This window comes from Myotis yumanensis, unplaced genomic scaffold (assembly GCF_028538775.1).
Source record: "Myotis yumanensis isolate MYYU_CA2020_CCGP unplaced genomic scaffold, mMyoYum1.0.hap1 SCAF_15, whole genome shotgun sequence".
Taxonomy (NCBI): Eukaryota; Metazoa; Chordata; class Mammalia; order Chiroptera; family Vespertilionidae; genus Myotis; species Myotis yumanensis.
This window is the reverse complement of record NW_027223766.1, coordinates 50,582,227-50,608,832: the sequence shown is the minus strand read 5'-3', so window position 1 is coordinate 50,608,832 and position 26,606 is coordinate 50,582,227. Positions and strand designations below refer to the sequence as shown.

At 39.2% G+C, this 26,606-nt stretch overlaps 1 protein-coding gene across 7 annotated transcripts in view; it reads right to left on the bottom strand.

Annotated features, from left to right (window-relative positions):
• Positions 1–26,301, bottom strand: part of PHF20L1 (PHD finger protein 20 like 1) — a 54,440-nt gene extending 28,139 nt beyond the window's left edge. For 2 of the 7 annotated variants that reach the window (XM_070392357.1, XM_070392359.1), the window contains exons 1-6: positions 26,083–26,301; positions 23,424–23,543; positions 8,093–8,264; positions 7,867–7,951; positions 2,920–3,008; positions 2,627–2,716 (exon numbers count right to left, since the gene is read on the bottom strand). In XM_070392357.1, the coding sequence (XP_070248458.1) occupies positions 2,627–2,716; positions 2,920–3,008; positions 7,867–7,951; positions 8,093–8,264; positions 23,424–23,506 (519 nt within the window). In that variant the 5' untranslated portion in view covers positions 23,507–23,543; positions 26,083–26,301. The remainder of the gene's footprint in view (positions 1–2,626; positions 2,717–2,919; positions 3,009–7,866; positions 7,952–8,092; positions 8,265–23,423; positions 23,544–26,082) is intronic. The other 5 variants (XM_070392360.1, XM_070392361.1, XM_070392363.1 and 2 more) reach the window with 3 other exon arrangements.
• Positions 26,302–26,606: the final 305 nt, after the last annotated feature.

The window sequence follows — 26,606 nt, the reverse complement described above, 5'->3', positions numbered from 1 at the left end:
ACTGCCCAACCCATTTTACCTAGGACCACCCTTGTTTGGGGTCCCGTCCATAAGAAATTGACGGGCAAATAAAATGAACCAGCAGACAGTGTGACAGCAGAGACAGTAGAGGAATAAACAAACAACCCTGGGAGGACAAAAAGGAAAAGGTTAATTCTGACTGAAGAGGAAGGCTACTGGAAGGCAACAGGGAAAGTGATGCTGGTTGAACCCTGAAGTGGACTTTGCTGGGAATGGGGCGGCGGAAAAGAAAACGGGCACCCCAAGCAGAAGGGAAGCCACTGCACACACACGGCACAGCACAGAGCGCACAGGAGGCGAAAGAGGGGTCTACGGGCCAGACTGAGCTGCGATGCTAAGCTGAGCCTTGGGAGTGACAGTGAAATAGCAGAGAAAGGAAGCGCCACCCAGGAGGGAAGGAGGCTGAAAGAGAGCCACAGCGGAAGCAGAAACCAGAGTCAGTGCGACCAGACAAGCAGAGAAAGTGCTATCCCAGCAGAGAGCACGTGTTTGCAGACTTACTAAGGGCAGGTCATTTAATTTGGGGCTCCACACTGTGGGGAAAATTTTAAGTTGTTCAAGAAATGCTGAAAAATGCCAGGATACAATCCATCCCCAGTGGTTTTCCATCTCCAGTAAAGAGAAAAACTAGGAGAAATCGAAATTCAAAGTTGTTCCTTTTAAAACTGAAAGCAGAGCTGAAAAGGGGTTCCTGATCCTATGACGTGTGAATCATGGGGTCACTGCGGTTCTGTGATGAAGGAATTCTCTCATTATTCTGCTCCTCTGGTTTTAAATGGGAAAGGTTCACTATCAGAAATAACTGGAGTGATCTTTCCATGATCAGCACTAACGATGTGTTTGAAGTTCCCCGCAGACACCGTGAAGGAGAGGCGCGAGGCCGCTGGGGCCAGCACGACCGAAAGCAGGCCTGAGCTCAGAGGCACGGCACATGATGGCTGAGTGAGTTTAAGTGAGTCACTAAGTTCTCTAAGTTCGGAACTCCTCAGCTGTGAGACAGAACCATCAGCCATATCTACGTCAAAGAATCTGCCACCAAATACCCAATAAAGTAATGTATGAAAAGTAGGTTTAAAAAATAGTAAGAAGACTGTAAGAGCCAACCAATCCTCAACACTAGTGAGTTACATGTAAATTCTTTATCAATACCCACTGAAGAAGAAAATATTGTACGAGAGAAAAACCTAGAGAAAGCTTAGGGATGGGCATTTACATAGTGCATTTGTGTGCTAGTTTAGTAAAAGAAACTGTATTGAATGTCTTCCTAAGGAATTCTCAAAGTATTCAACGTGTGAAGAGAATACGCAAGGTTGGATTCTCTCAGCATTGCCCAAACATCTGATTTAGCAAATTCCCTTGATGAAAACAAGTCAAAAACTCGTTGGGAAAATGACTCTCCTAAAACAAGATAATTTTATTAAAAACAATTCTACAACTATTTTCATGTGCTTATTATTTAAAATTATGAAGAAAAATTAAAGAAAATATACTGCTACCAATATTTTCTTTCAGAACTTTGTATTTTGGCATTTATTTTAATATTAACTTGCATCATGATGTGACTAAAACACTTACTTCAACTAAATATCCAGTACATTCAATAAGTTAATTTTTACAACTTGCAATTTTGTTGCAAACCAAATTGGTTCAATGTTTCAATTTGGGGGAAAATAAAGTTTTAGGGCTAGGCCCATCTCACAAAGTTTTAAATAACCAGAATAGAAAAAAAGAGTAGTTTAAAAAAAAAAAAAGAGTGCAAGAGAATTTTAATTAAGCGTGTATATATTGAGTACGTTCACATTTACTCCATGTTTCTATGCAGTAACCAAGAAATCACACCACTGAGTGCTTAGAAGAACATTTTATTTATACATACAAGTAGAAAGACACAAAGCAATTTACTGATCAAAGCATTTCCATTTTAAATTGCATTTCATATTAATTGAAGAAAAAAATCTGCTAGCTGATCATTTCAAAAGAAAATTTTGAAAACCAGGTGATTAACACAATCTCACTTCTAAGAAGATATCACAAATATTTTTAACGTGTTGGTCTATGTTTGCAGATGACCACATGTACACCCGAGGGGAGCTGACCAGGTGATTTCAATGCATTTCAGGACATTTTTCACTCATGGCATGGAACAAATATGTAGCATAAAAGGTACTTCCATATTAGACATTGTCACAGCCTACTTTCAATTTCTTAAAAATTAATTGTAGGTCCAGGTGCTGAAAATCCCAAATAACAGCAGAACTTAAAAGAAAATACTTTAAACTTCTACTGGCACCTTTTCTTCCCAGTATTTCAGGAAACAGTCAACCAATGGACTCCTGGTTTTAATTCTCCTTCAGAGGCTTACCGCGCATCCTAGCTGTGAGCAGGGCCAAGCCATGTAACACACTGCTCACAGCATGACTCAGAGAGCCCTGCCCGAAACAGCCTACAGAATGTCAGGTAAGCGCCTTTTAACAAGACTAATGACTATGATTCATAGAAGGAAAGAAGAAGATACGAAACTCAATATAAAATTGTATATGAAAATTTAACTTTCTAAATGATACTATATACCAGGAAAAAAATGAAGTTAAAAAAAGGCACTTACCTCACTTCCCATAGACTGGTTACACGATCCAGCTGGGTCGATAGGACAACACCAGCTTAGTGGATGCTGGGATTTCACCTGGAACAGAAACTAGTCACCTATAACTTTAGCAGGTCTAAAGCCAAAGGAGCAAAAATCAAGTGTATAATTTACATTCTAACTTCTTTTTCTTGCTGCTATTTGGGGCTATCAGCACATAATCCTACAATTAGTTCACTTTAAATAGATATGTGTATATTTTGATCAGTCACCATTCCAGAAGACATCCCTTTGGGAACGCTGAACACTCTTACCTGCCCCTTAGCATCCTCGGGCATGGCTTTAATGTGCATCCTTTTTAAACAACGAATTACTCCATCATAAAACTGAACTGTGAATGTCCCTGCAATAGGAGCAAGTCAGTCATTAGAAAACATAATTCCATCTTACAGCAACACATGAAATCTAACAAGTAATGCCTGATAGAAACAAGTATCTGTGCTCGTCATGACTGCAAACATACTATCAAGTTCAGAACTCTGTCAAGTTTATTACGCTTTTCTCTTCCCCTCTAATAACACCTCTGCTTTCCCTTTGAAAAGTACACAAATTGAATCCTGATAAGTTAGTTGCATGTAATTCTCATTTTTACTGAAGGACTGTCAAATTTACTTTGTAATAAATATATGTTTAAAGAACGTTAGATGTGTTATACTTGGACTAAAATAAAATCATTATTTACAAAAATGTAAAATATTTCTATAAACATTGCTCTCTTTCAAAGTCTCTTTCCAATGAACAGACAAAAAGATGTGATATGTGAAAAAGCCATTTTCTCAGGAAATAATCATTTCTTTGGCAACAATGAACTAGCAAGTAAGAATTTTAAGCTAGAAAATACTCTACAGATCCCTGACATAAAAGTCCTCCAGTTCAGATGAACCCTGTAGCCTCCGAGGGACCAAATGCTCATCCCGTGTCAGCTTCGCAACAGCACTGCCATAACCCCAAGCCCCAGGCCTCTCCCACTACCGCAACCTCTTCTAAGGACTCCAGGTTCTGTCTGCATGTCTATTACAATGCACACTGACTTCTTGTAACAGACTACATGCTTACAAGCCAATAAAAGTCAGTACTATTAGAAAACATAGAAATTCCAGTAGTTTTCTATCATTTCCTGTACAAGTGAGAGATGAGTGCCACTTTTAAGTAAACAGTTGGCCTTTATAAAAGAAATATAAACAATAAGTGTGATCATTGGTATTACTGGCTTTGAAGCTGGCACAAAGCCAATGACATATATGTGCAAAGATTTTTTTAAAATGTAATTTGAATTTCATATCCTCCTATAATTAGCATAATGCACAATATTGCAGATATAAAGATCTAAACCCAAGTTATGAAAAAAAGCTGCTCAGTTAATAGCAAGGAGATAAAGACGGAAAATTCTGAGCATGCCACACCGCACGTTCAGCTCACACTACTCCTCCTGCAATTGTCCTCTTCCGTCTTCAACATGGCATTCCCGTTCCGGATGAGAGCAGGCTCCTTCCCTGCGTTACTCGCACCGTCCCCTCTGCTGTATGCCTCCCCCTTTCCTAACTCCAGCCCACTCTTCACGTATTAGCCCCTCAAATCCTACCCTCCTAGGAAAATATCCTTGACGCTGTCTACACTGATGTGTCTCCTCTTTGAGACACATTACAAACACTTAGGAAGTTCACATCTGTTTAGATCTGTGAAGCCTTTACAGTGAATAGAGGGCTTCCTTTTGCCTTTTTTTCCTTTTTCCTTTTTTGGGGGGTGAAGGAGCAGGCTCATCCAACACGTGGGGCTACAGAAATCACAAAATAAGTTCATCTAGGGGAGATTTTCTTTTTCTTTTTTTTTAAAGATTTTTCTACAATTTGTTTTTAATTACAAAAGTACTATTTAAAACATCAAATAATACAAAAATGTGAAAGGAGAAAGTTAAAGTTTCATCTTCTCAGGGTTAGTAATGACTTAATAATTTGGTATGTACCCTTAAAGATCTTTTTCAAAGCATGTATGTGTGTATACACATGAGTATATAGGTTTTTGGGTTTTTACATGTGTTCTACAATTCTCTCTCTTTTTTAAATATATTTTATTGATTTTTTACAGAGAGGAAGGGAGAGGGATAGAGAGTTAGAAACATCGATGAGAGAGAAACACCGATCAGCTGCCTCCTGCACACCTCCTACTGGGGATATGCCCGCAACCAAGGTACATGCCCTTGACCGGAATCGAACCTGGGACCTTTCAGTCCACAAGCCAACGCTCTATCCACTGAGCCAAACTGGTCAGGGCTACAATTCTCTTTTTAATGTCATTTCTAAACCATAGTTCATTTAGGATCTCCTGTTGTAGATATTCTGGTCCTAAATTTGCCAATGTGACTTTCTTCAAAGAAGATAAGTCAGGTTTATCTTAAGTTTGAATTGCTCAGCCCATCCCTTGCTCCCAATAGCTCTGGGCTTCCCAAGAGAAGGGCAGCTCCGAGCCCTGGGCAGCTCCCACTGGCTGTTCAGAGAGATCCCACCTAGTCATCATTTTTCATTCCCTTGCTTTTACTTTTGTTTTTAAATTTAAATTTTATTATTGACACTATTGTAGATGTCTCCCATTTCCCCTCTTTGCCCATTCTACCCAGCCCCTGCCCCCCCCCCCCATTTGGCCCACCCCACACTGCTGTCTGTCCATGGGCTATGCATATATGTTCTTTGGCTAACCCTTTCACCTTCTTTTATCCAGTATTCTCCTCCCCTTTGACATCTGTCCATCTGTCCCATGTATCCATCCCTCTGGTTCTATATTGTTCATCACTTTATTTTGTTCATTAGATGCCACATATTAGAGAGATCATATGTCTTTCTCTGACTGGCTTATTTCTCTTAGCAAAATAATCTTACCCATGCTGTCACAAAGGGAAGAGTTCCTTCTTTTTTACAGTTGTGTAGTACTCCATTGTATAAATGCACCACAGCTATTTTATCCACTCATTTACTGATAGGCACTTGGGCTGTTTCCAGATCCTGGCTATTATAAATAACGCTGCTATGAACTCAGGAGTGCACATATTCTTTCTGATTGGTGTTTTGGATTCTTAGGATATATACCCAGAAGTGGGATCACTGGGTCAAAAGGCAGCAATGATTTTTTAAAATATATTTTTATTGATTTCAGAGAGGAAGGGAGAGGGGGAGAGATAGAAACATCAATGATGAGAGAGAATCATTGACTGGCTGTCTCCTGCACACCCGACACTGGAGATCGAGCCTGCAACCCAGGCCTGTGCCCTGACCGGGAATGGAACCGTGACCTCCTGGTTCGTAGGTCGATGCTCAACCACCGAACCACACCAGCCGGGTGGCAGCAATGATTTAAAAAAATAAATTATATCTGCCAATGCTTTTCTAAGGTCTCACTTAAACTGCTCCTAAAATAGCAGAAACTGCAATCTGTATCATCACTCTTCCACTAATGTGAGCTTAACTTTCTATAGCACATGCCCACGGACAAGGAGTATGTTGTAGGTGTGTGTATGCATGCACTTGGATATGCATATTCCCAGGGTGCTTTAAGCATGGAAGGAAGATCCCAAGGCTCACCACACTCAAAGAAACCGCTCTTAGTTAAATAAGCATAGTCTAAGTTTACTACGTTTTGTCTTGTTTTGGGTGGACACCATTATCCGACAGGACTGATTCACTACTTCTCCCTTTCCGTCCACAAATTGTTACTGACTGCGTCCTCCACACTGGGCTCTGTACTTGACCCCTGAGGAGCCCACGTGTGTAAGACATGGGAACATGAGCCCAGCAACAGAGCTCTCCAGAAGCCTAAGTATACAGGGCAATAAAGGCCCCACTAGAGAAGGAGAAGGAACCCACAAAACTGCAATGTCCCCTCAACTCTTCCTGTGGTAAGGCGACTAGAGGTAATGAAATCAGAGCATGTTTGTTACTTTAACTCATTAAGACAATAAATTGGAATAAGACCTTTGTAAAGTTATAATCATAAATTCTAGCTGGATGACTATGACTTACTTTTTCACACCTAACATTAATATTTCTTTTTACCTATTCTTTCTCGTTTGTTGTTAGTTTAAAACCTCAACTTAAATCTCTTCCATCATTCCCATCACCTCCAAATAAAATTCAATTTACTTCTATTTTTTTAGTTCTAATTCTTTAGCAAGATTACAAGACACAGATACCTATCCTTGCTTCTCTCTCCAGCCTCTTCCCCTGATACCCTCTCCCCGTAAAGGAACCCTCCACTCCAGTCACGTCAGAGGCTGCGGTTCCCAACAGCGCATGCACCATTTCTTCCGCCAGAAAGGCCTTTCGTTCCCTCGATAACTAGCTTCCTTGCTTGCCTTTCAAATCCAGTTGAAAGGAAGTGTCCCCTCACTCAGATTAAATGCCCTTCTTGCAAAGAAGCTGTCACACAATGTGTGTTTCTTTAGTAAAAATAATGAGTGGTCAAGTTTAAGAAATAATTGTAACAGAAAAACTACTGTACTACCGACTTGAAAGATCTACTTACAAGTATTTCACAACTGTTTTAAAGGCTATTTTTAAATAAGAAATTTAAAAAATAATATAAGTATATTTCCAATAATGATTTAAATATTCTCATTCCTTTTCAAATTAATCACCCTATGAGGTCTGTTTTTTAAATTCATTATCTTTATAACAAACTTACTGGGTCTTATGACACACTACCACACCTGATTTCTGGGTTATTTTCAACATTTCTGATCAGCTCAGTAACTTTTGCTCAGTAACTTTTGCTCAGTATCAATATTAGATACTACAAAAGGCTATTAGGAAAATTAACCCTCAATTATCTATAAAAAATTAAGAAAAATGGTACAAGGGAAAGAAGGAATAAAGGAAAGCCTCAAACTGAAGAAGTTCCATACTCTTTCCTCAGCAAATATTGCAGAGTATTTCAGTTCCAAGTTGAACTGATCTGAATTTCCCTCTAACTCTTCATCACTCTCTGGTTGAGATGAGCATCTAAAATTAGCTTAGACAACAAATGGAAAACAGAGAAACTGAAATAAAAAGCATACAACTTAAGCCTATGAACTGAAAACTGAAAAAATTTTACCAACTATATTTACCTCTACTAATTTAAACAGTTTATTTAGGCATTAATTAAAGTTAGCAGCATAGTTAAAATGTTACTGTTAATCCCATCTTAAATCTCAGATCACTTCGGATACATACCTTCTTTGTTAATTGCTTCGATCTTGGCAGGGTAATAGCGACAGTCTGTCCACCGAGCCAGAACTTCTTCTCCGGCTTTAAAATCCTAGATTAAACAACGTTTCAGATCAATACCGTGTATAATAAATAAGTGTTTCCTCAATAAAAACAAGCTTCTGCAAACTTTAACAGAATCCCTTTTACATAGATGACTACACATCTAGCAAATAAAGAGCTTGCTACTTACAAAGAAATCCTCCTCATCCTTCAGGCCTTCCTTTCTCAGCGAGGGCCTCTCCAGGGGCCGCAGTCTATTGCTATCCCAGTAAATCCACTCGTCATAGCGATGACTCCAGCGCTCAAAATGGACCAGCATCTTGCCCTCCTCATAGTCGATTTTTTCAATTCGTGATGGATACCTCAAAAATAAAGAGAAAATTCTTACCTTTGTTTACACACAGTATTAAAAAGTATGAACTACCACTTACTGTTAAAACCTCAAACAAAACAACATGTGTCCATATTTTTAAACTATTGAACCAACAGTTTCCTTTCTTATTTTTGTCTTTTTAAAAAAATGATTGTTCTCAATACCTAATGAAATAAACACTGTGATAAATTCCCAGTGGAGCCTTAAACATATTCCTACTTTTGACACAATAATTCCAATTTTAGAACTATAATATACAAAACATTTATCATAACAAATGTAAAATCATCTAAAAGTATGGTTAGAAAAACTGAAGACTATCTATAGCTATCCAAACAATGGTATAGCCACTGGTTGGAATATTACAGGATTTAAATGGGATGTTTACAAAGAATTTTTCTATACATTCCAATATTTTCCAATAAGAATCAATGATGGTGGAGAAAGCTCAGTTAAATCTTAAATTTAAAAATATAAAAATGACATCCCATTGTTCTGCTTCACATGTGATGATTCTCCTACAATTAATTTCAAAGCAGAAATTAGTTAACTTGATACTTTTAAAAAGGAAAAGTGCTTCATCATTCCTAAGGTACTCTATTAAATGTTCATAGATGACTCAATTATTTTTTAAAAAGACCATTAAATAAACTTAAGAACTCAAAAATAGCACATGGTAGATGATTCAGCCATAATAGTTTGTCTTATTTTTGCTAGTTTGTTATAAATCTGAAATTTTCTCTTCCCTCTGGAGAATTAGCTTTAAATATAAGGCATGAGAGAAATTCAGAAATTGACTACTCCCTGCTTACAGACCACTCATGCGAGTCAAAGCTTCTATACACTTTGTGGGCTGACTCATTCTCTGTAGAGCCTGTTCCCCCACTTGGTTTAATACTGGACTGCTTGGAGTTTCCGCAGACACTGCTCTGTCAAACATTCATGCTTGTGCCCATTGTTTTCTCTGCCTCACCCTAAGCAGCCCTTCCACTTCCTCTGTACACTCATCATTCCACACTTGGGTGAACGTGTAAGCACTTGCATGAAGACTTCCCCGACTCTCTCCCCGGTGCTCATAGCACCCATCTCATCACAAAAAGTCATACTTTTTAATACTGTGTGTAACTTTTAGGTTCCTAAAGCGCGCGCTGTGCAGCATTTGCTGCCCTTGCGACACTAACATGTGACACACAAAAAGGATCCTGTGGTCAAACAAGCTAAGAAAATATTGGATGTTAAAAAGTTAAACTGCTTTCTAATTGTAAGACTTCTTGATCCCGTTAACAGATGGAGACAAAGCATTCACTATTACCCACGGAATAATTACTAACATGTCTTGGGTTGGAAGAGTGTTAGGGAACATGATGTAAGAAGCCGATCTGGCCTGTGAGCTTCGGGAATAACTGAGGCACACCCACCTAGTATTCCACAGCACCCAGGACGGGGACAGACACAGCCAGCCACTCAGGAAATGCAGGGCATGCGCAGGAAAAGACAGTGCATATTTCTTCAGAACTAAGAAGGCCGCTGACCCCATTACAACCTGAAGTTGGCTCGTACTCTGGGTCTTTTGGGGAGTGGGTTGGGTGAGGAAATACTTTGTTAGAGAAAGGAGTAAGAATGGACACAGCAATGTGCCCATTTAGAAACGGTTCTCTACTGCTAATCGCTGGCAGTGCTGCTCTGATTTGTTTGTTTTTGCTGCTCTGGTTTTTGAAAATATAAAAACTGTCAATAGCATGAAGGGAAGCCAGGAATTTCATTTCTTTTTCAACACTCACTAACCACTTAACTTCTATAGAGAGATTTTCTATCAGTTATAAAAACTGATAAATTTCTCCCCAAACATAAAAGCCTCTAATTTCACATATTATCACATCTTTTAAATTTTGAGTAAAAAGTGAAGGGCTTGTTCTGAGGTTCCTTCACATTCTAAATGTACCCAACCCATATACTTGCAACATTTCTCAAAGTGAGAAGAGTAACAGAAACAGAGGCAGGCGTTATCTTTATTGTCACAATATGATTCAATTCAGTGAAATCGGAATCTGAGTTCAAATCATTTAAACCTGGACTGCGTTTTTAAGTAACTTATAGTTTTCCGAAAATACTTCAAGTTCTGTTGGCTGAGAGGATGCTAGATGCAGCCACCAGACTAAAACTTACATCCGGGGAACCTCTTCAGGATAATTAACACATTATACTCTTTAGAAAGTAAACATCTAGAGTTATGTAAACTTTGGATGAAGGCCAAGAATTAAGTAACACAAATACCCAAGATATTCTACTTTAATTTTTACAATGTCTACTAATCTAACTTTGAATCTTAAACAGGTGTCATAAATAATACTATTAGCAAGAAGTTCCAAATTTCTGTTCGTTCATTCAACATACCCTCGGGGATCTATTAAGATTAAGGCACTTGTGAGGCACTGCTGGCAGGAAAAAGAAACATCAACTCCTACCTTCCAGGAGCTTAGCTCAGAGTCAGGTGAGGAGACAGAGAGGAGAATCAGAATCTGTACTGAGAATCGATTTGTGTCCAGCTCTATGTTCTTTCCACAGTGAGTGTCAACTGTTCTTTATATGCCTTAACTCACTGGATCCTGGCACCCACCCCCAGTATAGATAACACAGTCCCCATCTAACAAGTGAAGATGAAGAATGCCTAAGAATACCTGCGGTAGAGTATTCAAAACTAACTGGCACAAAAGCCTATAGAAGAAATGGGATAAGGCCTGTATCAAAGTGGTTATATTATACCTGGTCAATTGGCAAGTATATACAAAAATTGTATATAAGATGTTATTATTAATAGTTCAGAAGAAACGGGAAAGTTCACTAAAGGTCCTTGGGAGACACCATTTATGTTGCTCTTGGTGGGGGATTTATACTTAATGAATATTGTGCAAACAAAGGGCAAGGGTATACACAGAGCATACCCCAATTATTCACTCTGTTCATTTACTTAAAACCATGATGTGGCCCTAGCTGGTTTGGCTCAGTGGATAGAGTGTCGGCCTGCGGACTCAAGGGTCCCAGGTTGGATTCCAGTCAAGGGCACATGCCCAGGTTGCGGGTTCGATCCCCAGTAGGGGGCATGCAGGAGGCAGCCGATCAATGATTCTCTCTCATCACTGATGTTTCTATCTCTCTCTCCCTCTTCCTTCCTCTCTAAAATCAATAAAAATATATTTTTTAAAAAAAAACAACACGATGTGGCTCAAGTTTGACAACAGGCCAAGACAATGAGGATTCAGAGACAAGTCCAGACCTCAAGGATCTCACGATCAGAGATTGAATGGGCACTTCATAAAGCCAGTTCCTTGTGGCTAGACTATATGGTAAGCAGTAAGATAATTATAGAGAATTGTGGGACTCAGATTGGACTGGTTAACTAGGTTCAAGCTAAAGCGATCTGAAATAGCAAATAAAATGATCCTTTATTCTACAAACAGGAAATTTCATAAAGTTTGTACTTCATTTGGTTATCAATTACACCCTAGAAAAAAAAGTCCTAACATCAAGATCATTGCTACATGTTAAAAAATGCAAAAAATGGCCATTTAACATATTATTTTACACAGTGAAATGACTTCCCTGTTCTAGCATATGGCCATAGTAATAATAATGCTTTGATACACAAAGTGAACGAAAAATACTATCTAACAAACGTATGCACAAATGCCACTCATCTTGAATTACAGCATTATTTTGATGCACCCTTTATGTTTTACAATAATTTAAGTGTGAATGGAACATAAGATTTTTCGCACTGAATTTGGACGAGGTGGTGGTAATGTTTCTACTTTGCCATTTTTTAAAGGCTGGATCATGGAAAGCTGCTCAGGATAGCGATGAGGCAGAGTCCCAGACATTTATGAAAGGTCTGAGAAGCGAACGACAGGTTTCAGAGTTAATTATTTGTACGCCATAAGCATCTGTAGACACAAGCGGCAGATCTTTTTTCATTAAATTCAAAATATCGTGGCAGTTAACTGGTTAAGACAATTAGCAATAGGAAGAAAACACCATGGTTGGCATCTCTCAAGTGTTCAGAAGAAAGAGATGGAGAGAAGGCAACTTCACCAGAAGTATGAGTCCTCAAAGCCAAAATTCTACATGGGGCTCTCTTAACCCTTATCATGTTTCTGCAAAATACCACAAAATTCCTATCTACTCTATTTTAATACCACTTTGAAATCCATGTATTACTTAAATAATATTTACTTGTGCAGAAAATGAGGAACTGTCTCCACTGCTCTGGGTCCACCTCACTCTCATGTCATTTGCACTTGAATCCTAGAGAACAGCTGACTCTCAGCCAACTTTACAAGAAAAATGACCCACCCTAAAATTGGTTTTTCTCGTTTATTAGACTTAATGGAAAGGGACAGCACTCAGAAATACCCAGAAGACTTTATAAAGGTTCTTGCTGAATTTAATAAAGTTTCACACATACAACTGTACTACTGTAATCTCTTAATTGACTTCTTGGATCACTAGGTCAGTCTTCTGAAGAGCAAGAAACCAACACGGAAATGAGCATCACAGATGAATTCCTATACTGCCTCACACAGTGAACTGTTTCACACGGCAGGTCCTGACTCACCCAATAGACAAAACGTTGTGTGTGTGGTATAGACGTGTATGATGGATGATTCTTTTGAGGTGGGATTCCCAATTTGAATCAGATTTTCGAAGGGGTTTATGATCAAAAAGGAAAATAGTTCTGGAAGGCAAAATCATCTATTAACACTCTAACTACGATGTGCCATTATCTTTGGAAGGAAGAAATAAATGATGGGCATGCAACTATGCCAGAACCATAGTCTAATAGATTTTTTTAAATCCCTTTATAGTCAATGTAGTTACAGTGAAACAAACTTTATTTGAATTTAGGGAACTCATTCTGATTTATCATCTAGTTTGTTACATCCAAATTTTTACCTCTATTGGTAGAGAAAGTCAACCATAATGAAATGACTCAGGAAATCCTTGATATACTTATGACCTTCCTGCAGTTAAGCAAAAGAAAAGAGTTGTTAACTACTCACTGATAGGTTACAATCCACTGAGAAAGGCCAGACAATATTGAATATCCATCAGAATTCATTTGGAGATTTAGCTAATCATTTAACTAAATGCCATATTAATTTTTAAAAAGGCAAAGTATTTTTCAAAATTACCCCCAATAAATTATTCAAATTATGTTTTTAATAAGTCATTTTGTTTATTTTAAGATAGTAAAATTTCTAATTTGTATAACTTTAAAAATTGACACTTTCTTTTTCATTCCATTTACTCAGAAAACACTGTCTCTAATTCACTATGTACCAGACACTAAAAAGTAGGAATAAAGCTACAAATACAAATAAGGCATTATTCCAATCAACCAAATTCAGGAGGGAAGGAAGAGAAAAAGAGAGTCAAACAAGTTAATGCAGACACAATATAATGCAATGCCTAGCACAATAAAGATCTATTACAATAGCACAGAGAGTACAGAAATTAGACTTTCTCCTAGAGCAGTGATGGCGAACCTATGACACGTGTGTCATAGGTGACACGCGAACTCATTTTTTTGGTTGATTTTTCTTTGTTAAATGGCATTTAAATATATAAAATAAATATCAAAAATATAAGTCTTTGTTTTACTATGGTTGCAAATATCAAAAAATTTCTATATGTGACACGGCACCAGAGTTAAGTTAGGGTTTTTCAAAATGCTGACACGCCGAGCTCAAAAGGTTCGCCATCACTGTCCTAGAGAAAGTAGTTCTTCGATTTTCAAAGAATGAAGTAACTTGAAATCTGACAAACGTAATTTAAATGTTAGCAGAATCTTAAAGGAGTTAGGATTAACATTTCAAAACAGTTTTGTGTAGAGGAACTTCGTAATAAAAAAACTAACATGGTGTCATACAAAAGACTAAAACATATTAGAAAAACTAGAAACAGAGAGATAAGAACTTCCTTACATATGACTGTTATGAGGATTATTTGCCAAATAATAAAAATTAATGTAGAATATAATCCAAAACAAACAATATCCTTATAACTTAGTAACCTTCTAAAAATGTTAGCTTCCTAGGAGCACTTTAAATTTACATTATCCTCTGTAATTTTCAAAAGTGTTTTCTCACTCATTAATTATAAATAAAATAACATTGTCACCTAATATTGTTATATTTTTGAATGAACTGCCTTTAGATAGCGCACGTTGTTTACACCTTAAAACAACACACTGAAAACAAAAATGTTTTAATTCAAACTCTGTATTCCAAAATGAAGTAGAAATACAAATGAATCTAGACTTCCAAAAGCATTCAGATGATAACATATCGAAATCATATCTTCTCCAACACTGAATAGCAAGTCTCATCACATTATCCCTCAGTTCCTCTTCTCAGAGCCAATCATCCCCTAGGACACCCATCCAGGACAACCTTGCCAGAGGCCCGCTTCCTGCCTGTCACAGCCTCTGCAGCAGATAACGGGTAAGAGCAGAGCTGGCTGTGTCTTTTCCTTTAGAAGCTGTGGCAGCCACCTTTCAAATTAAGGTTTCATTTCAGATCACTGGATTTAAACTTCTATTCCCCTCTACCTCAGCAGCTGAACCTCCTGCCTTGTCTGCATTCATTCATACCACCAGTTCTAACCAATCAAAAGACCTACACCAGAGTCTTTATACTCATTACCATCTCCCACTACAAAAAATTCCTTTCCTACTCGACCAAAAAACGCCACCAGTATTTTACTCAGCATTTATGTACGTCATATAATTTGTTCAGACTAACGTGACCAAACTCCTCATTATCTAGTTTTGTCATAAAACTCGAAACTCCAGCAAGGTGCAGTCCAACCAGTGTTATTTAATATTTAGCACTTAAAATCCTATGTTACTGCTATAGCACCAGATGGTATATGCCTACTGATTAAAGCCTTAAGAATTTACACTGACTCCTCTCCCACTAGATTCTACTTTCTTAGAATAACTAATGCTCATGCTATTACCATTATTAAAGCTAACATGTATTAAGTGCCTACCGCGTGGCAGAAACCATGACGAGCTCTCAATATGCACTACCTTGGTTAATCCTCAAAGGACCCTGAGTTGGGTAATGCCATTTCCCAGTTATGAAAAGGAGGTCACAGAGGACCTGAAAGGTAAAGAAACTAGCTCCTGAACTGAGGTCTGTCTGTCTGTCTGTCTGTCCTGAAAGACTGCTTTCCATTGGATATGTAATCTGCATCTCGCAACTGAGACTCTTCAGCTCCTGTCACCTTTACTGCAATGTTTCAATAGGGGCTTTTACCAACAGCTACTGAAAACAGGTAACAACATCAAACTACATTACGTTTATTTTTTTCTTGAAAATGTAATCTTCCGCTTTTGATACAAATAAAATTCCTAAAATTGTTTTGTTAGCCCAAAGAGTATAAAAAACAAATGTTATTATATTGTACAAAATAAATATGCAAACGTAGCTTACTTTTATGATGTTTGAAAATTGTCATAATATAAAGTTAAAAATTAAGATAGGAAATCTAGGATGATGTTACAAAACTAAGAAAAACACTTAGTGACTTTAAAAATGTTAAATTTGCCAACCTAGCATGGCAAATTATGCTCAGTTTTCAAGCAATAAGTCACAATTCATTTGCCATAATTTTCTCCAATGGTGATCAGATTTCACATCCCCAGAACTTTGGGGTTCATTCTTTACCAACCCACCAATTTGCAATAAACTTTGCTGGGCAACTTTTGTGAATGACAGGGGCCAGGGCTTTATATGTGTGATTTCATGTAAATACCTTATACTTGAGTACCTTACCATATCAATTTCTAATTTAATTTTTTTAAAAAACTGTATGTGCTGACTAATGACCTGTGAGAGGTAGCGGTCAATAGTTCTTCAAATATAAAGTCATATAAAAATACTAAAAAGCCGGGACTCATGAAGAATAGCAAAACTAAGCTGCCTTTTCAATATCATGTTAATGTTTTAAATTATACTACTGACATTTAAAATGTAAAACTAGTATTTTTCTCCCACAGTTAAAATAAATCATTTAACAACAAAATTAAATACCCTTAAACATCTACAGATAACAGTCTGTCTACTCGGTAAAACTAGACTTGCAAACCTTTTTAGTAAAGCTACCATGATAGATAAGTTATTTCCCAACTAATGGCTTTAATCAACTCCCCACCACAGAATAAAGCATTACATACTGCAATGTGACAAGTGTAAACCTCCAAATACATAATAATATTCAGGAGGAATGATGTGATAGGGAGTTGGATACCTGTTGATATGTGATGGTTGAGCTTCAACCAAATGTCAGATAAGCAAATAAAACTGTCTTATATCTTGACCCAATCTGTGCCATTACATGAACACGCTTATACACACACACAAGCACAGCACAATAAGCCTGAGGTTTTCTAGACTTTACACTGTTACGCAGTTATGAGGAAATCGTTGGCTTGAAGATTGGATTCTAAGGTAAGCTTGGGAGGAAGACTTCCAGACCTGAAAGTAACCTGCCTTGCAGAAGTGCTATAATTCCAGGGAATGAGAGTGACATGGGCATCCTGGATCCTTGGGGCCCTTCTACACACCAGAAACATGCACATCACTAGCGCAAGTCAGGAACTAAGATGGCCTGTGAACACTGAGCCCATCTGCTCCTGGAGCCGAGGCTCAAAGCTCCAGGGCATCTATATGAGAAGCACAGAGGTGTGGTAAGAGATCACTAGACTTGAAGCAAAAGAACCTGCAAGACTTGGATCTGTTGGCCATATCACCTGGAATAAAACAGTAACATCTCAGAACCTCAGACCTGTCAAGGGCCTAAACCACAACCATCCAGCCAGGTGAGACTGCAGATTGTAGAAAGAGGAGCAAGAACACTGAAGCAAAGTATATGCAGGTCAATATATCCGATTCTATTGAAAAACAGCAAAAACATATTTCTGGATCGTATCATTTTGCAATGTACTTACATTTTATTTCCTCTAACATAAAGAATTAAAAGCAGACTATAAATCCTGATATTTCCATTGCTATTCAGATCAAAAACTTGATCTTCAGGTTCATAATTCTGTATAGTTTAGAACAGTGGTTCTCATATGTGCTCCCCAGACCAGCAACATCAGCATAACCTGGAAACTTGTCCGAAATGCAAATAATTGGGCTCCCTCAGACCTACTCAATCAGAAGCTGTGGGTGTCAAGCCCTGGGGCCCTGCAATCTTTGCGTAACAAGCCCTCCAGGTGATTCTGATGGAGACTAAAGTCTAAGAATCACTGCTAGACTTCACCAGAATCACTTCAAAACTTTAGTGTCAATGAACCTTATAAGAGAAGCAATTTGTTAATAAATTGGTACCACATAGAAAGTTAGTGAGCTGAAGTGTCCTATTGGACAAATATTCTTTTTTAAACCAATAGTTATGACTCCAAGTAATTTCAAAATTAAACAATTAATGGAAAAACATTTGAAAGAGTGACAGAGCTGGTTGGATAAAGAGTAAGCACCTGCCCAATGCCACTAGACTCCAAATAGTTCAAACCTCTAAATCTCTGTTCCAAAATATATTCACCTTTCTCCACTTTTTGCAACTCATTTTCTCTTCTAGTGACCAGCAATTTTGAACAAACTATATATGACTCCTACCCCTTGTCTAGCTTACTTCTGCCTCAAATCTGTTACATAACCATGTAAGCTATAGAAACCTGCCATCACTTCATCACTGAACAGGTGGAAAGCAGACTTTAAAACTGTAAGTTTCTAATTCAAGGGAACCGGAAGGTCATCTACTAAGTCATGCCCTCATTTTAAGGACATTAAAGCCGAAAGTACTCTCCAAAGTCACACAGTTCATGGCAGAACAGCATTTAGAAGCCACATTTCTGACTTCCAGTTAAATTAACTTGTATTTCTAATCTTGCTGTTAACCTTTTTTGTAGGGAGAAGAAAGGAGAACTTTATCTTTAAAAGTTTATGGGGCTTTCTTTTGTGGAAATTTTAAAATTGAAGAACACAAGTGCTTGTGCACTGGTATAGACCTGCTTGATGACTAAAACTGAAAGTTCCCTTAGATCTTAAGTTTCAAAATGTGTGACTTTATAAATGTAAACCACCTCAGAATTTAAGAAGAAATCTTGTTCATTTCAATTTGAAGTTCTCTGCAGCAAGGGTCCTTAATCTGGAATCCATTGATAAGTTTTCTAGGAGCACCATAATATACAATTATTTTCGCGTATAAATGTGACTCTACAGTTTTGAGTCTACAGCTGAAATTAGGTTCTCTAAGGTAGCTAGTGGCTCAAAATAAGAATCAACACTTTTCAAGTGCACAGAGATTTAGGAAAACCCAATTTACAAAAAGACAAAATTTTATTCATATTAACAAAAGGATCTCTATTTAAAAAGTATTCACCTAAGGTTTCTACAAGTTTCAAACTTACCTCATATAATTAAAACATGACTTCAAGTTTTAAACTTGGTTCACATACTACTTTCAAGAGCCTTCTTATCCAAATACAGACTGTACAATTTGTCTCTACAATGTTTCCTTTTGAATAGCTAAATCCAATTAGGAAAAAGCAACCCTTTCCATTCAGAAAACAGTACTCTAATTTAAATTAGAAGGTATTTGAACTTGATACAATCTAAATTTCCTCAACTTTCCCACTCTATTAAAATTCTGTTCATGAACATTTTAAAAACTCACATTTGCAACTGTTCCATACAGTTCAAAAAAACTCCAAATGTATGGAAACAGTATTTGCCAATTCAAATTTATACTGTTCTATCAAACTCTGATACTTGGAGACATCTCCACATTTTTTAATCTTTCATTTTCCTTTTCTTTAGATCTAGAATAGAATTAAATAAAAATGTACCCAAAAAAGTCAGAAGAGCATAACTCATCTGAATGTTTTAAATTGACTCCATGTCTCATTTCTTTCGGGAGTAACGCCAGAGCATACTACTTGACTTGTTCCATAATTAAGTCACTTGCCATAGAGTAACTATTTTCATTTCAATCAAAAGACAAAGTTAAATCAGTAGTCAAACCAGTAGAATTTAAACACTCTTCAGAATGATTACGTACTTTAATATTTGCAAGGATGTTTTGTAAACCATAAAACTCTGCAGAAACTAAGATCTTACCATCACCTCAAAAACATGGAGTATAAGCCCTAACTGGTTTGGCTCAGTGTATGAGAGCATTGGACTGCAGACTGGAAGGTCCCGGGTTCGATCCCCAGGAGGGGGTGTGCAGGAGGCAGCTGATCAATGATCCTCTCTCATCATTGATGTTTCTATCTCTCGCACCCTCTCCCTTCCTCTCTGAAATCAGTATAAATATATTTAAAACAAAAAACACATGGAGTATAGTTTGTTGCAATGAAATACTTTTCCCTTTACATTTCAGGCCATTCTCATGTCAAAACGAAGCTACACTGAAAAACATCCCCAAAGAATTATTTTTCAACTCTCCCTCTGTCCGTGCTTTATAATTATGTATTATTTTATAGAATTTGAAGCAAATTTAAACACATTATTTTATCTGATCCCTAAAATAATCCCGAGTAAATGCCAGTAATACTGCTTCATTTTACTGATAGGTCAACCAAGTTCAAGGGCTTACCCATATTTACAGGATCATAAATATGACAGTTTGAATTTGAACCTGCCTCTTTTGTCCTTAGAATCCACTTAAAATGTCTCCAATATAACTCCAACTCTGAACTTTCCTTTCCCCAAACATAATTCTGTAACAACAACCTGTGTCCATGTTCATTCTTGTGATGCTGTATTAATGAAATTATAAAACTGTCAAAGTTTGGATGTTCAGAGGTAGTGATGGAGGTAAGGTAGAAAATGCTGATGGCATTAGCTGTAAACATTAGCATATTATAAGTCTTTTAAAGGATTATTAAGAAAGAAATGAAATGTTTTAAGTAAAACTACAAAATTTTTAAAAATTAAAGCAACCCACACTACTAAGTAGGAGTTAGGGTTAGTCAGTACCAAAGAAATCCAAGTGTGGAAAACCACACACTGGCCCTGAAGAAGACTGGCTTCTCACAGTGCCTCCTCAGGACCTGCATTCATTAGCATCAGTAACGAATCAGACCACCGATGAGTTCTCTGAGGTGGCTCTAAGGTTACTTTGAAAACAACAAGTAATAAATCATTACTTAAACATGTAGAGTGTATTTTTCAAGGATGAAGTATCGTTATGAACTTTAAAGAATGTGGAATACGGTTTCCTCAAGCAGTAATTATGCACTTTTCCTAAGAAAAATACATTGAGTCTTTCTATTAAACCAAAATGGGAACTTAACCTCCAGTTTATTTGTCCATTAAATTTAGAGGGTATCCTTTTATTTATAGGGCACACAATAAAATTGTTTTCCTTTTTTGTACAGGAAAAAACTTTTACACATAGGACAAATTCACATTTTGGGTGCTCAACTATCACAACTTTCCCTCTGCATTTCTCTTTAAAAGGTAATGTGTCAACATGTGATGTTACTTCCTTAACAATAGATATTCAGTAATACTTATCATAAATGTCTCAAGTGCAAAGACAGTAGTATTTTCATTCCTGCTCCTCCCTCCCTGTCCAATGACTATAAGAGACTTTCCAATTGAATGAATGACAGTGGAAGACTAAGCATTCAATATGGATGCAACAGGAGAGAATATGAAAGAAAGTAGGTAAGGAGGGGTGGGAGAGAGAAGGGAATTATTTCAGTATATTTTCAGTATATTTTCAGGGATTAACTATTCTTCACAAGAATATCAAAGTTTTTCAACACTCAACCCTTCCACTCTTTTACCTGATATTAAAGCAAAAATTTGTAAAATTTACATGAAATACAGAATGGGACAATATGAATAAAGTTTATCTCATTTGGAAATAAAATCAGTTGGGTTTCACTGAACTTTTGTGCCTCATAGAAAACTCAGTAAATCTTAGCAATTAATTACTGTCCTATGATAAAGCACTGTAATACTATATCATAGGGTCACCCAAGCCTAACAAGTTCTTGAGACGACTGATATTAATAAACAAAGTCACAACAGGAAAATTATTTTTTCAATTACCTAGAATATGCATATACAATACTCTTAATTATTTTTAAATTAAGGCATCAACTGTGCAGCAGTATGCTAAAATGTTCATATAAATAAGCTCATAAAAATCAAGCTGATGACAAGTTTTAATAATTATCACATGTAATTATTTTGGCTAAAGTTTACTTACTTTAAAGAGGCCATTATTATTTGGGTCATTAAAATTAAATCTAAACTTAATTAATGAGTACATATGCATTTCTACGTAAGCACTTAGAAATTTCATGGTGAGATGCATAAGACAATGAAAATATTTAAGCTACAATTTTCATTTGTTCTCTGAAATTCCAAATACTCTAAAAGTACACTCAGGCTTGACTTTTAAAGTGATTCTTTTTTACAACCTTTTTACTTTAACTATTGAATTATCAATTTAACAACTGTTAAATAAAAAAAAAAGTTCACCACTTAAAGTGAATGTCTTACTAATATCAAAGTTAATTATGCTAATATCCCTGAAAGTCACTGAGAAAACTAATAAACTGTGTGTTTCTCCAAAACTGTTAGTTCGATTACAAACTGGTCAGTTTGGAAGCCTAAGAAAATATATTACTATGAATTAACTAGTAATTTAAAAAGTCAGTAACTTAAAAAAAGAATTTAACACCAAAGAAGTAAGAAGTAACATTTCTCATACTCTTGTATCACAGATTCAGAAGTGTGCCTTCCTAGTAAAAAGCTTCTTTTGCTGGCGACAGCCCATGGCTAACTAAGCTGGCATGCTTGGCTGCAGGTCTAACGCAGTGGTTCTCAATCAGGAGCGTGTGTGGAGATGATTTTGATGACCAGGCGGGATGCTACTGCCTGCTTCCCAGGTGCTGCCCAAGCCCCTACTGAGAACTACTATGTACACCCGCCACCCCATGAGAGTAACAATTGTGTCCCCTACAAAGGAGTAACCACTGAGGTGTAGCTGGAAGGCATGGGGCCATATAGCTGTGCCTTCCCACCTCAAACTGCAGTTTCAAACGGTCCCAAAGCAGAGGCCACGGCAGCATTCATTAGGCTGGGGGTCAGGGACATGTGGAGAGTTCTAACGCCAGATGCTAAGAGACGAAAGTCTCAGGCTGGTCTAGAGTCAAATATCACAACACAAAATTTTCTCCACCTGCCATTGCCAACGCAGGAAGCTGACTGAATACAAATCAATCAAAAGCACATCTACGATGCCCACTGTGTTCTGAAGGGAGTTGTAGTGAGAGAAAATGTCAACAAGTCTGGTAGACAGTCCTGGAGCTGCTAAACAGCTAGATCCTCATCAGAACCACAGGATTCCAGAGGGGCAGAGGCAGCACCACCCCAGGAGAGGAACCCCTCCAAGGCCTCTCCCAGGGTAGGGGCTGAGAATGGCACAGAGAGACACCGTCCCAGAGAGCAGGAGAGGCCAGCTAAGTGGAATAAGGAGAGAGGACCCTCCTTACTCCTACTGCGGTCCCTTCTCTCCTTTCCAGGTGGCGGTTTTATCTCATGTAACTGATTTTCCCCACACCATTATGAGGGGTATGTTGAGGTGTTTGAATGCACCACTTCTCACAGATGGCCAGAGGAAGGGGGAAGAAAGGTGGTTTGGCTTTTAGGTGGGCTAGTGAACAATGACTATGCTAACCATCAACAAATACTGGCATTGGAAAGTGTTATCCCAAACCTGGGAAGCTGGTTATCTGGATTAATCCCCTCCTCCCACCACAATACAGCTCCAGTTAACTACACAGGGTAGTGACACTCCCTTTATCTCTCATGTCCTCCATACTCATCTGCAGTTCCCAAACACCTAGAATGCTCTGACTAAAATGATCTGACTAGCAACAGCGTTTAGATGCTAAACCTGCAAAGTCTGAAGAGCAGGCAAACTAAAAACCAGTGTGTACACATATTCAAAATGTGACTACGTTAGTGTTCCTGCCACGGTGAGAACAGCGATGAACCCACATATGCAAGACTACAGACACGTGCTTCAGGTCAAGAGCTCCGATTTTCCATACCATTTCTGTAAGTAGTCCAGTGCCTCCAACCGAGCCCCAATCTCAAAAGTGATTCCAGGACGATTTGGGGGCTTTTTACTCATCTTGAGATACTATTCTTCAGTATTCGCTTTTCACTACCTCAAGAAAGGAAAAAAAGTTAGATTCTGATGCATAAAATGCATAAGGAATTAAACAAAAATTTAAAAACATTACAGTAACTGCCAAATTTTTTTAAGAAATTTGAATGATGATTATCAATATCTCTAGGTAGAGTACTGTGCAACTTACAGGCAATCTTAAAAATGGATTAAGAAAAAAGACATTACACCTAAAACCTATTTGTTCATGTTGACCAATGTCACCTCAATCAATTTAATACACACTAAAAATAAAAATTTTAAAAAGGACATTAACAAGATAACTACTTAAAAAGAATAGATGGGCATTAAAACTAACTAATGGCTACCATGCTTTAAATTGTAGCTTGGAAAATATCCAGGAAAACTCTCCAGAGTAATGACTGAAAATGTTTTCCTGGCTTTGAAAAATCAAGACAGTTGAGTGTCCTGGAACATGACTAATGAGATTCTTGAGCACAAGTTAACCACATTTTCCAGCAAGTGTTTACTGAGTGCCTTGTAACACGAAAGGCTTTTGATAAGACCCTGGGGGCACACAAAGATGGAAGACGCCGTGAACACGCTCCTCCGCCGTGAAAACGGGCCATTCCCCCGGTGATTAGGGCATCTCATTCCCTGTGATCCTCCACCTTGGTAGCCAATGATTCAATAATTTTAAGTTAACATATAAAGTTGCAAAGGAAGTTTTTTTCCTTATTCTTCGCTGAATTCAACGAGCCACAATGATAGGGAATTGTTTCTAACTCTGAGAATTCATTTCTACAATATTTCAATATAGGCAGGGCCTCTGTCAACTTCAATATTGACAATAAGTGGTTGTAACGTTCAAACAAACACCACAAAGGAGTATCCATCTCTCTCTCCTCTCTAGATCGCTGGCAGGTGCTCTTCTCCTCCGGCCCCGATGGCCATGCGGCACTGAGGCAGCCTCTTTTCCGCTAAGGACCTGGTGCCTGAGGAAGGTCAGCGCATTTTAAGGCAGCCTTACCAAACGATAACAGGTAATCAGGAATGCAAAGGGATCCCGAAAGCCTTTCTGGATATTCAGAATGACTAATATGACAGTGCTCCCTCCCAGTTTAAAAAGGAAAACACACAAATATGTAATCATTTTAATAGTTTGGTCACAATTCAAAAGGGACAACCCTTAACAATGAACACAGACTCACAGAGACAGAGAACAGACTGACAGCTGTCAAAGGGAAAGGGGGTTGGTGAGCTGGGTGAAAATGGTGAAGGGAATAAGCAAAAAAAAAAAAAAAAAAAAAAAAAAATCCAACAAACTTAAAAACAGACAACAGTATTGTGATTACCAGAGGGAAAGGGGGGTGAGGGAAGGTAGAAGAGGGTTTAGGGGGGACAAATGGTGGTAGAAGACTAGACTTGGGGTGGTGATGTGTAATAGAATTGTACACCTGAAACCTATGCAATTTTATTAACCAAATATCACCCCAATAAATTCAATAAAAATTAAATTTAAAAAAATGAATAAAACCAACTGTCCTTTACTTTTTGAAAAAAAAAAATCTGATATATAAGGGGGAAAACCAACACCAATACTTGCCATTTAAATAGATAAAATCAAGCTTAAATACTCATGGCTGGGGGGGGGCGGGGGGGGGGGGGGGGGAGGTAGTAATATCCTCCTGCCACGGCAGCAGCAAAGATTAGTGCATTCATGTTCACAGGAAACGCGGCCAGGAGTTTATTTGGTGTAAAAGGAACAAAAATAAAAGTATCTTAATAGAGGTCTCGTCAGTTTGCAACCTATAAGGCAGCTCCCCAAATGCCGGTGCAAAAATCGAATCAACCTTTTCTGCTGTTGGGCACAGGCAGAGCTTGCTTGGGGGCTCATTAACATCCTCTAGGCTCCAACTCAAAACCCCTGAGAAGTAACAGAGTCGAGACGTGTAATTCCCCGGGATACTTCCGCGCGAGTGACCGGAAAGGCCAGATGGCCTTCTCCTCGGGTGGACCGGGGAGGATGAGGAGGGGTTTGAATGAAGGAAAAAGTCGGACAAAGTCTAACGGGTCTATGGGGCGGGAGGACTTGGAGCAAAGAGAGAAAGCGGGGCGGGGAGGAGGGGAAAGAGGAAGAAAAGAGTGGCAAAAAGTGAGGACGGTTTAGCTGCGGGAGATGACCACTGGGCGGGGAGGGAAAATGAGCAAGAAGATGCAACACCTGCAAAGTGCGGCGAGGGTGAGAGAATGGCCGCGGGGCCACGAAAAAAAAAAAGAAAGAAAGAAAGGTGGGGAGCGATGCGGGGCGGGAGGAGGGTGGCAGGAGACGGACAGGAAAGGCTCCGACGGAGCAGGCGGGACGGAGCCGCCTCCAGGTTTGACAGCCGCCCGGCCCTCGGCGGGGGGGCGGGGGGGGAGGAAGGAGGGGGTGAGGGAGCGGCGGCGCCCAGACAATAGGGGCGGCGAGTGACGGGGAGGACGCGGGAGGGAGCGGGCCGGAGGGACACCCGCGTGGGGAGTCCCGGGCGGCCAGGCGGGGCCCCTCCTGCCCAGCTGCCGCCGCCGCCGCCTCTTACCGACTCGGCCTCCTGTCCGCACAGCAGCCGGGCCGTCCGGGGCCGAGCCGGGCACGAGCAGGGCGGCCAGCCCGGGCCTCCGCCACCGCCTCCGCCTCCGCCCAGGCGGCGCCGGGGAGCGAGCAGGAGCGAAGCGAACTGGAGCCTCGGAGACGGGTCGCGCCGAGGTCGCGCGGGAGGAAGCCGGTCCGAGCCCTCACGCCCGCTCGCTGTCCGCTGCCATCGCCGCCGCCGCTGCCGCCGCCGCCGCCGGCCAGCCCAGACGCGACGCCGGTCCCGGCGACGTCAGCCGCCCGCGACGCCCCGGAAGGGGCCTGGGCGCGTCACGTGGCTCGCGAGGGTTGGGCCCGAGCCGAGCCGCTGATTGGAGGGCCTCCTTGGGGGGGCGGGGCTTCGCGGCAGTTGGCTGGCGGCGGGTGGGCGGGGCCCTGGTGAGCGGAGGGAGGAACGCGAGCTGGGGGAGCCCATTGGCGGTTGGCAAGAGTTTGACCTTTGAGCGATCAGCAGGGAGCCTGTTGAATGTT